Raw genomic sequence first — 11,906 nt, 5'->3', positions numbered from 1 at the left:
AGTAAATATTTAATGACTGTTGCAACAAACTTAATTTCATATTGTTGTACTTATTTAGATTTCTTTTGTAGGGATCTAGTAAGATGTATTTTGGAAAATTTAAGATATTATGTAATTCCCAAATAAACTGTTTTCCAAAAACACTTACCATCTTGTGAATATGACTGCAACTTTACGTGCACATACTGTTCCACGTGCTGAGAACTGGAATGCAGTCCATGGAATGGTAGATGTAGCTTCATACTTACGGACTGGGTCATAAGGCTGCTTAAATGCTTGCTTTCTTGGCAATTTTTAATCTCTAGTGTTGCTTTAGTATTTGTAGTTAGCTGTACAGTAGAGTGTGGATGACTTAACCCAGAATGCAAACAGTTGCTGAAAAGCAGTTCGAATATTTGCACAACTGCTGCTGAAGATTTCCAAATTTGTTGTGAAAGGATTAGTCACATCCTTGGCACGCTCTCCCTGACTTTCACTGATGTCTCTCTGCTTTGCTCCTGTGAATTTGACACAAAGACAAAGCAGCTAAAGAGAAAGATAAGGACTCTTACTTTAGTTGAATTCCTGACAACTTTGTGATGCTTGGTACCATACAAAGGAAGGTAAAAAATATTTCTAGTAAAAGTTTCTGTTAAATGCTCTGACCTGTCAGTCCACTCTGCAGTCTGGCTGGCCCGTGGTTAAGCTTTTGGCGCTGTCATGTTCTAAGTGAGCGCTTGCTTGTTTGAAATGATGCACCAGGTGCTGAGGAGTGAAGGCCCGAAGTTATTCAGCCCTCCCCAAACTAACAGCTTTGAAAACTGGTTGCCTCCTGACAGTGTCCCTCTGTGCGCAAAGCAACAAATGTACTTAATGGTGAGTCTTCTGGTTCCTGAGTTAATTTTGTATCACAGGTGCACATTCATTTTAATTACCAAAATGAACAGCTGAGGGGTCAGCTTGCTACACATCTGGTCTGAAGCCATCCAGAGGGGGAAGGCTGTGTGTCCAGTGCTAGTAGCACTAATTGTCAATAGCCCTCACTGTTTTCTTGCTGGTTTGGTTTTAATCCTCTTTTGCCAGTTGAGACTACTGAAATGTGGCAGCTCAACATTTTTTTTTCTGTAAACAAATAACAAAGGCTGTACAGTTCTGTTACACTGCTGAAGCTGTTGGTTGCAGTCATGAAAAAGGTGGTGTTCCTGGAAGTTTGGAGGGATGGTATTCTAATGTCTAATGTACTTCCTTAAACTTTGCTGCAACGTTTTCTATTACCTGGGCTTTCCCTGTCTTGCTCTGAGCTACTCTGTCTGCCTCCTCTGTGGGAGAAGGCGCGATGCTTTCAATAGGCAGGGCCTGCCTTTAATGTACTGTTAACAGTTTGGCAATGCAAAGGTGAAAGTTCTTTTACTGTGAGTGTACTTTCCAACATAGATCATACATGCAGGTTAAAAATGGCTGAAACTTACATTTAGAATAATGCTCTTATTTTAAATGCTTTCAGGGATTGTGCATGGGCACTTGACCATGTAAGTAGCGAATGTTTGCAGCTGAAGTTGTTGCATATAGCAAAAGCTGTCTGGACTGTAATCTGAATACATCTGTGCAAAGCTCTGGAGTGCAGCAGATGGAGGCAGGGACATACTATCCTGGCTTGACTGTGCCTCTTCCTGCAATTCTGCAAGCAGTTCCTGCACCTCCCTTGGTGTGGAGATGGTGGTAACCGCACAGCCCAAAGAGGCAGAACTAGGACTATGCTTGAAGGGGCTGTATATTCTGAAAAGCAGTTACTACTGGTCCCAGTAGACTACAGTTAATGTGAAGCATTCCAGGAAAAAATAGTATAACTCTGAATTCATTTTTAGGCAGTTACGACCCCTTCACTAAGCTGCTTTGATGAAGCTAAGGAATTTGGCTTCTCTTACAGAAGCTTCTCATTCAGAGATGAGCTCTCCTTGTTCCTGGCTGGAGCACTTCTCGGCAGCATGGGGGATGGCTGTGTGCAGCTGCGTCCGTGGTACACCAGCAGGTCTTGGGGTTGCAGGGATGGGTGTGGGGAGCTGGAGAGGAGGTGGTTGCAGCTCTGCAGCCTGTTTTAGCTAATTACCACTTTCTTGTGTTGGCAAAGCTAAGTGGTAGCGAAGACTGTATGACAAGTAGAGCCTAAAGTGCAAGCAAGGAGACTGGCTACTGTTCAGGTGTTTGTAGGTTCTGGGTTCTCTGCTAATGTATGTATGTCATTGCTGGGAGGTGGTTCAGCAGTGAGCCTGGGAGAAGACAGAGGAGTGCTGAAGGATTGCATTCCCCACACACAACAAAGGCACAGGCATAGTATCTTCAGGCACTTCCTATGTTAATTCAACTGCAATTTCGACTAGATATTTGAAACTGTATCTTCATTTGGAGCCTGCCCTTTCTGGAATGATTGCTTAGTTAAGTATTGAAGTTAAGTGGCTCTAGGCAGTGGTCTCCTGTGAAATTTTAGTTTGTTCTCAAGAGTAAAGATTTCTTTTCTAAATGCGCTCAGAAAACTTCATTCTCTGCTTAAAGAACAAGCTCATTGTGGGTTGGGTATAGGGTTTTGTTTGTTTACAGAGCTTTCCTAGGTAACGGGGGGGGGGGGAAGAGACTACAATGAAGAAATACCCAGGAGGGGAGTGAATACCCTCAGAGGAAGCCTATGAAGGGAGAATGCTGATTCAGGCTGGCCAGACATCAATAGACATGGTCTTCTGCTCCCTGCAGAAGGACTGCTCACCCAAGCAAGAGGAGGCTGCTTCCCTTCAGCCTCAGAAGGAAGGTATGCTCAGATGTAATTATTTATTTTGATCTTTTAAAAAATGAATGGAAGTACACTGAGCTACCATTAAGAGACTGGGTTTCTGTAAGTCCCCTCCTGAATTGCAGGGTCTTTTCTGAAGTTACCTGTGGAGAAAACATGACAAGTCACTTCAAGAAACAGCAAAATCATGTTTGGGACACAATTTACAAATTACTCTATTTAAAACTTTAATTTGTGATATTAATGACTGCAAAACACTTAGAATGACATTTGTTAAAGGCACATTTCATTTTAATGCATAGTGTACCATTCTAAAATAGCCTAATTTCCTTACAAAGTGCTTGAGCAGCCACATACAGATAAAGTATAGCAAAATATATTTACAATCTAGGGTTTAAAATCTTAATCTGCCTAAAAATATTTAAAAAACTACAGAGATAAAATTAGTGCTTTCTTTCAGCTTAACTGGGTGAACATACCCTGCCCTCTAATTTTTTTAATTTTTTTTTTAGTGATTTACTTAGATTAAAAAAAGATTTCTGTACAAGATGTAGTTACAAAAAGGTATTTTTGAGGATACTTTCATAAGTGTTAAGCACCCTGTTAGATGCTCATATATATATATATTTGGGAACCAAAAAGGGTGAGCTGACTGTACCTCAAAAGTATTGGTTCCAGCTAGATACAGGAACATAATTTGTTTCTTAATAATTAGAATCTGGAAGCAAGTAATGCTGAAAAGTCGACTCACTCTGCCAAACATGATTTGTAGAGCTGGTAAAGATGCCTTCCTTGTTCCTGCGGGGGGGTGCCTGATTTAGACCTATTAACCACTTCTTTTTTTTTTTCCCCCTCCCTAAGCCTCTCCCCTGCCTGACCCTGCAGGTCTGTCCAGCATCATGATTTTAAACAGGTTTGCATTTCTTCTTTGAATGAATAAAACTGCAAGTTTTGAATTCATTTGAGTGCTGATTCTCACTGTCTTAGCCCATGCTCAGCAAACTCCTGGCTAGGATGAACCTGTGAGAATACATACCCAATCAGCTCTGTGTGGTGCTAGAGCTAAGGACCATGTGGGAAATTTATTTTCCAAGAATTAATGTTTGCCCACAGAAGACCAGGTGCCAAAAATAGGTCTTGGTTTACAAGTATGCACAGTGTGTGGTCTAAATTATTTTTCAACTTTTGAGGTACAGCTTTTAGTGTTAAGGGGTTTGTAAAATATACACTGTTTTTATCAAAAATATTTTATACATTCTGATACAACATATTGCTTTTACCCTCAGTGACTGCCAATCTAAGTTCTGGAGTTCAGTGGCCTATATCTATACAAGTTTTTTTTTTTACTCAGAGTTCTATGTTGTACACTTGGCCACTGTGCAAAATTAATGAAGTGGTATAATTAAATTACTTGCCTGGACATAAGAATACATTACAACTTCCAAATATACATGTTCACAGCATGTATACATTGAAAATCCTTATGTTTTCTAAAAGTGATATGATATTGTACAGCAGATACAGGATGATCTAGGTGGTTAGATACAGACTGGTTAACTTATCTGTCCACTCGGTGAGTGGGAAAGGCATGAGTTTGAGTACAGAAGTGGATGGGCTTGGGAAATGCATATGCTTTGCTCGTTGTGGTTAGACTGAGCAACATCCTTGTTACATTCTTAGTATCAACCAGGGTTTTAAGCCATGCTTAAAAAGCTTGAAGGCAAAACTGTTTGGCAAGTGGCTTTGGTAAACTTTCTGGATTTTTCTGGATTTTTCTTTGTAATGGAAGCACTTACACTGTTGTTATCTCAAAGGCAAGGCGTTTAACATTTTTCCTAATAAATACCATAGAAACTTTACAAAACAAGGCATATCTGTTCTCATTATACCATTATTTTAAGAACTCAAGATGAAGGTGTACATAGAAATGTGTAGATTTATAGACTGCCCAAGATAATATTTAACTGAAATCATCTGCCTTCTCCAGCTAGAACCATGTTCTGTGTGAGTGTCATCAGTATCCCAAACTTCTCTTTCCATGTGGCTGAGTAGAGATAAGTGATTACCTAGCTCAAAGTCTGCTTTTCCCACTTAAGGCAGATTAAAAAGTGATGTTATCTGCTGTAGAAGAGTGAGAGAAACAGTACAGATCCATGTGTGCCCATGTGTGGGAAGCTTAATACAGCCTGGGTTCACCAACTCAGCTTAAGAATTCCATAGACCTGCTTTCCAGTGCTCAGATAAAAAACAATATACAAAGAGGCCACTCTTCACAAGAGTGTTAAAACAGTACTTAAAAGGATCTTCATGTGATTTAAAAAACCCAGAAGCTACAGGTGGCACAGAGAGCAATTGAAGGGGTTGGTATTCTTCTGAGAGAGGCATTCTTGTGAGCCAGTCAGCTGGGGTTTCACAGTGTCTAGAAGTTAACACCAATCAGCAATGTAATCAAAATCTCTGAACATTTCCTGCTCTTCTTCTGAAAGTATCCTTGGTTCCCGAGGTGGAGTGAGGATAGGTGCTTCAGAGGTAAATTCGTCATCAAAATTACTAACATCTTCTCGTCCTCTAATGGTAGGTACAAAAGGAGGCTTCACTTTCTTGGCCAGTAAAGCATTCCAATCTATTAGCTGTAAAATAAACCAACTGATGTTTAGTTTCCTGTCTTTACTCCTTAGTGTCCTTAAAAATACTACTAGTTTGTACTCACCCTGAAAAAGTGATGCTTTTTCACATCCTCAGCATCTTTCTCTCCAGCTCCAAGGCGCCGCTCTGGATTTCTTCGTAGCAGCTGACAAAACATGCAAGATTTCAGTGCAAAAATTCATGGGTAGGGGGAGGAACTAGGGAGGATGAGTGCTGCTGTATAAGAGCCAACACCAAGAGGGGATGGACAGTGAAATTCATACTGCCTGACCTATAGAAAGTTCTTGGTCCTCACAGAAAGGGAAAACCAAAACTTTAGATGTACATTGTGAGAGATAGCAGTGCTCTTTTAGAGATGCCTGAACCTGTTAGCACACTTCTACCAGCAGCCTAGCTATGAACATACAGCGCACAGACTCATCTGTCTCACTGCTGATCTGTGGTACCAAGTCTTGGCACCCGAGGTGATTTGTGGGGCTAGTGTTCAGCACAGAGATACTGAAAAGTGTGCTTGTTGCTGGAGAGGATACAGAATTTACGTAAGCTAGTATTTCTTGCTTGGCTCAAGAGAGACTACTCTGCTGGCTCCTATGCCCAGCTATTTCACAGCAGCTGATTTACTGAGAGGGTTGAATGCTGCTTTACACACCCAGCCAAATAAAAGGGTTTTCTAGTTAACACCAGACGTTAGATGCTCCTACTTGTGAATCATGCTGCTGTGAGCAGTCCCCTGTTCCAGGCAGAGTGCCCAGCATCAGGGTGGGTTGATATATTTATTCATGATGCAGCCATCAAAAAATACCATCTACTATATTATGTAAGAATTTCTCAGATGGGAACAGTGCACACACAGCTACAACTAGTAAACTGCATGCACAAAGTTCACAGTACATGTATTCTGGGTGCAGTGTGGCAATTTTCACAGTAAAAAAATGGGTATTATCCCCGGGTACTGCCTTAAAACTGTATTCTTCTGTCTTTCTCTAGACAAACACTCTCCCTGGGAGTAAGCACAAATATTCTATAGCTTAAAATGATTGCTATTACTTAAATACTTACGTCACAGTAGTTACTGTGACATGCTTTAACTTGCATGCTGCAGCACATTGCTGAATTGGGTGCTAGACCGATATTCAGTGTCAGCCATTTAAGTGGAGAGGCTGCTCCCAAAGGCTTTGAATCACCTCCAGTAGATGCCTTTCTGTCAACTGTGATAAGCTTCTAACTTAGACAGGTTCAAGCATCTTCTTCAGGGAAGTAGAGGCATTACACTAAGGAATAGCACTAATAAATCAGCTGTTCTTTGCCAAGAATGGGACTGCAGATGCCATGTGTACCGTGTTCCCTGCCCTAGTTGGAACGAAACCAAAAAGATTTAGAAGTCTTTGAATTAAAATATTCATGTGACAATGTTAATCTACCAAATAGGTCAATGGCAGCAGTGTTCTGCTAGGAAAAGAGAGCTGAACTTCTCTAGTTAGATATGACTAGGAAACTTGGTTCAGGGAGAAAATAGAGCCTCTAGTGTTTTACATTTTAAAAAGAAAAACTTGCTCCTGATTAAGGTGGAATGGCACCAACAATTTTCCTTTAAGGTGATAGGCAGCATGGCACAGCATAAATGAAGCAAGTCTGAAATTTAATTGTAGAAAAAAATACCACGCATAGGTTCTTAAAGTATTTTGTTCCCCACAAAAGTAACTAATCTCCTTAATGTTGGGGAGGAAACAGGGTAAGAGGGCAATACCTAATAATAATATTTTGTTCTTACCCGTCTCATTATAGAGATGGCTTCTGTAGACAGAAATCGTGGATATCTTACTTCATCATTTACAATACTGTCAAACACCTCTTCTTCATCATCTCCAGGGAAGGGAGACTATAATGAAAGTAATAAAAAAAAAAATACTACTAAACAGGCTTAAAAATAACTTACAATTTAAAACAACATATATTCAACTGACAGTTTGGAATTAAGGCACCCTGAAATGAAGTCTTCCTTTTCCCAGAAACAGATACGGTAGTTTTCCATAAGGAAGAGAGAAAAGTAAGGCAAACTGGTATTATCCCTTAATTCTTACTGAAGGACTATACTTTAAAAATGTGCTTTTAGAAGTAGAAACACCTAAAACTGGGATCTTCTTTGAACTCTGATACAAGATATACAGGGAATGTGGAAAGTATGTATCAGCTCTTCTTTGGGACAGCTGCCATTCACAAGTAACATGGTCAAGACTAACTTGTTTTTGTAATATCTTTAGCATGTTACAGCTCAAGGGTTTTCAAACTGTTTTGAAGTGACCTGACAAATGTAGGCGACACCCTACAAGCTTTTTGTCTTTTTTTGCCTGAAAGGAAGTGAAAGAAAGTTGAATGATCATCTTTTTGAAAAAGAACAGAATTATGAGCAAATCTATAGTTTTTTTCCAGTTTTTAGGATGTAAGCCATCACTGTGCTACCTGGGGAACACTGTAACAAGATGGACCAGAAGGTAAAGCAGTATATGCAATGGTAAATAACTATTCAATAGTAATTTATTTATACCAGCTCATTTACATGGAACTGGGGCATTCTATTTTAGTGCATGTGTAATTCAAATGGTAAACAGCATTGCGTTTGGCATAATCTTTCACTACTATCCAGTTTTATGCATTAAAGTAAGTTCACTTCCATTCAAGCTACAGAAATTAAGGAGTTTATTTTCTCCCCAAAAGCATTTGAAAGCAGAAGACTGCTATAGCTGTACGCATCCAAATTTGATGATAACAGATGTGTGCTGGAAACTGAGCTCCCCAAAACCAGATGTGCTATGTTCTTGCTTAGAGACACTGATATTAATATGCCATTACTGTAATGTGATTTAAAGCATAATGATATAATTAAAACCAAAATAAAACAAAAATCGAGAGGTGAAGTCTTGGACCAGCTACAACTCATTCACTTTCACAGTTGCTGATAACTCAAGCTCATGACATGACTCATCAACTTCTATAGCATTACAGCAGCTAGTATCAGGTAAGTAGCTGCTCAGTATTTAGTACTTCTTTTTCTTGATGAAACACATTAAGAAGCTTGCTGTAAAACTAGGTATGCCTATACATACTGTATATACAAGTATCGATACAACTGTGACAGGTAGGGCATATTAAACGTTGACAGGCTGGAATGTTGAGTTTTGTAACCTTTTTAATGTGTATTAGTTTTATGACTCCATTGTCTCTTACTAGAACTTACCTCACCCACTAGCATCTCATAGATAAGTACACCAAGACCCCACCAGTCTACAGCTCTTGTGTAGGAAGTTTCTGTCAGCACCTCTGGAGCAAGAAATTCCGGTGTGCCACAGAATGTGCTTGTTCTGTCTCCAAATCCCATTCCTGAAAAGTTACAGTTAATGAAAAGCAAGCAGTGTTTTCTGCCACTCTACAACGTATTCCTCCAGCAAGTAAAACCCCTCTCTAGAGCAACTTCAGCCAATACTGTAGTTCCAGGGCCTGTCCTGAAGGCTCAGGCCAATGAGGTAAAACATTCCCCCATTCTTCCCTCCCACGCCCTTGTTCCACTTGTGCTTCAGTATAAGTTCTTCTACCCTGAACTACATGCAATGAGCCAAATAAGCTTCCAGTTACACTGTTGTCACCCAGTTATCTTTGCTTGGAAAGATACAAACAAATCTTATGCTGTATTTCTACTAGCTAGTAGAAGAAAGCGTGGTACACTAGTCAAACATGCCTACTATGGATGCTTCTACAGTGGCAAAACTACATATAGTAAAATAAAAGATGGAGTGTAGTGAAACAACTTCGAGCAAAATAAGCCCTGTATATTTGCAAGAGGAGCACAGTTTGGGACATCAGCACCACAAGGACTGATGTGACACTACAAGTGGAGGTGCTGCAGAAAGCTTAAGAAAACCATTTATTGTAGTAGTCAGTAAATCAAAGAGCTCTCCTTGTCCTCGTTTCCTTTTGTCACTTATGGAACTTGTTTGTAGCTGAAGTCACACGACTTGCCCTATTAAAGACATATTAAAGACAACAGTAATGTGTGAACACCTACTGAATTTACTGAATTCCCTCTTAGGAAAAATAAAAGGATATGGAGGACAGGCTATACAAATTGGAGAAGGAAATTGACCTTTCCAGATCTTCCCCACAATGGGGTTTGAGAAAGACACTGCAATTTCAGTTGCTACCTCTTATTTTATGTCTTATTTGAAAGGTAGTTGCCAGTAGTGGGATGCTTGAAAGTAACTTTCTAGCATCTAGGCTTCCCTTTTGGGATAAATTTCTCTATTTTGGCTATAGTATACTTTGCATGTCATTTCCATATACTTAGAGTTGCAACTATTTCTGAGTTAAAAAGATAGATAATGAATTTGTAAATAAGTAGGAGTGAGGTATGGATTACAGTGGTACTTGATTTCATTGTACCGTGTCAACGTTTAGCATGAGGAAAACCACCTAATGCTTTTTCTGCTAACTTGTAAAATGCAGCAGTATGCCTTATTAATAAGCAGAGATATGATGAAGTAAGACTCAGAATAGGTGATGCTCACAACTGGAGGAAAAAAAAAAAATAGGGCTATGCTCAGATGCTCCTGATGTTTCTCTGCTGAGGAACTTCCTCCTGTCTCCACATTCGTACAGTGATGTATTTTTTTCCTTCAAATGATACAGGGTAAGTATACACTATACACATTTGGCAGTCCAAAAGTCTCAAGGAACAGTCAAGAGTAAGACAGACTATGAATTCCCCTACAAAGAAAATGTAAGGGTCATTACCTTCTTTGCAAAGACCAAAGTCAGCAATTTTCACAAAGCCTTCTGTGTCCAGCAATAAGTTATCCAACTTCAAATCTCTAAATGAACATTTGAGAACAAAATTGCATCACTGATGTTTCTTCAGTACTATTCAGAACAGCTGAAATTCATCTGTTGGAGATGGGTCAATGACTACTTACCTATATACGATTTTGTGTTCATGTAAATACTGAAGTCCAAGAACCACACATGCAGCATAGAATCTATTGGAAAAGTTAAAGTTAAAATTTCAATGGATTTTAGTCTTGCTTTTCAGAATGTGATGTCCATTATTATTGATCTTTTTTATTAACCATCTTCTGAAGATTACAAATTGTTTTTCTAGGTACAGTTTAGTTTTATACAAGGTCAGAGTTTTAAAGCCAGATGGCAAAAATGCTTAAATTTGCAGCTTTCAAGCTGTAGTATGTTCGCTTGGCCTCAGGATAAATTTTCTGTAGTGTCCACTGCCATGGCATTGAAGGATTTCTAACTTGGCTTATTCTTTCCTTTTTTAGCCTTGTCTGCTATTTTAACTTTTCATTAAGCTTTTTAATGTAATCTTAAAAAAAAAAAAAAGTACTATAAACATTAAGTATTTGTATATAATTTTTGAATTAAATGTAGATTCAGGCGCATTAAACCTGCATGTGTCTTTTTCTAACAAAATCAGTTAGAATCTCTGACCCTTTTAAAAACTTAAATGGTATTTACTGAAATGGCATAATGTAGAGGCATGTGGTAATAAAGGTCTTAGTTCTTACCCGCTGAACAAAATGCTCTTCACTTAATGCCACAAAAAGGGATGGATACTCACACTGCTCTTGGTTCAGAGAAGACATCAGTATGAATGTGCATCATCAGATCCCCACCAGCAGCATATTCCATTACAAAGCAAACGTGATCTTTGGTTTGGAAACAAGCAAAAAGGTTCACCAAGAAGGGATGTCTTACACTATTCACAGTTTCAAATATTCGCTTTTCACACATCAAGCTGCAAACAGAAAAATCAGTAAAAATTTAAAGCTGAATCCTGAACCACAATTTTTCAACTCTCAGAAACTATTAGCAATTTATACCTTGTGTTTTTTCTGCCATTCCTCAGGATAAGATAAGAACATTTTTTGTTTCAAGAGAGAGGTTTTAATACTTGCACACACATTAACTTGGTGCCAGGATTTCCATGAAGTTACATTTATTTTTCACAAATGAAAAAGGAAACCTAGCAGTCCATGAAAATTGTACCCTGCCAATTTTCCTTCCAAATACTCAGGCTTGCATTAAGTATGCATCAATATCATGTGACATTAGCTTCAATCAATTTTTATTGTAATTGTATACAATACATAAAGTGGAAAAACAGTAACAATATTATAGACATCTATCCATAGTAATTCCAGATTATTTATCTTTAAGCCAATTGGTTAATTTGTAGCTTATTCTTAATACAGTTATCTTTCTTCCTGCAAGTCAAATATAGGCACTACTAAACAGTTGTGAAAGTACCTTCTTGCACTAAAACTAGACAGTTTTGTAACTGCCACTTCACTTCCAAGCAAAGGAAAATCTGAGTTTTGGGGCAAAAAGATAAAAACAAACAAACAAAACTCCCAGATAACCAACACTGGAGTATACACAGGACTTAAGGGAAAATATGATGGACAAAGTATGTTACAGTTTGAGAAATACCATCATA

General features: G+C 38.8%; 1 protein-coding gene across 2 annotated transcripts in view; it reads right to left on the bottom strand.

Moving 5' to 3' along the window:
• Window positions 1–21: 21 nt before the first annotated feature.
• Window positions 22–11,906, bottom strand: part of PKN2 (protein kinase N2) — a 60,110-nt gene continuing 48,225 nt past the window's right edge. Inside the window, exons 16-23 of one of the 2 annotated variants that reach the window (XR_012043603.1) lie at window positions 11,028–11,204; window positions 10,372–10,434; window positions 10,193–10,269; window positions 8,643–8,785; window positions 7,179–7,286; window positions 5,472–5,552; window positions 4,828–5,391; window positions 22–2,904 (exon numbers count right to left, since the gene is read on the bottom strand). Coding sequence is in view for 1 of the 2 variants with exons in the window: in XM_072869065.1 (XP_072725166.1) it covers window positions 5,188–5,391; window positions 5,472–5,552; window positions 7,179–7,286; window positions 8,643–8,785; window positions 10,193–10,269; window positions 10,372–10,434; window positions 11,028–11,204 (853 nt within the window). In the remaining variant the exon portion in view is untranslated. Of the gene's footprint in view, window positions 2,905–2,952; window positions 5,392–5,471; window positions 5,553–7,178; window positions 7,287–8,642; window positions 8,786–10,192; window positions 10,270–10,371; window positions 10,435–11,027; window positions 11,205–11,906 lie in introns of those variants that run through there. The other variant, XM_072869065.1, reaches the window with a different exon arrangement.

This window comes from Ciconia boyciana, chromosome 7 (genome assembly GCF_034638445.1).
Source record: "Ciconia boyciana chromosome 7, ASM3463844v1, whole genome shotgun sequence".
Classification (NCBI taxonomy): Eukaryota; Metazoa; Chordata; class Aves; order Ciconiiformes; family Ciconiidae; genus Ciconia; species Ciconia boyciana.
Note: the sequence above shows the minus strand (reverse complement) of the source record. Positions and strands in the feature narration are given on the sequence as shown.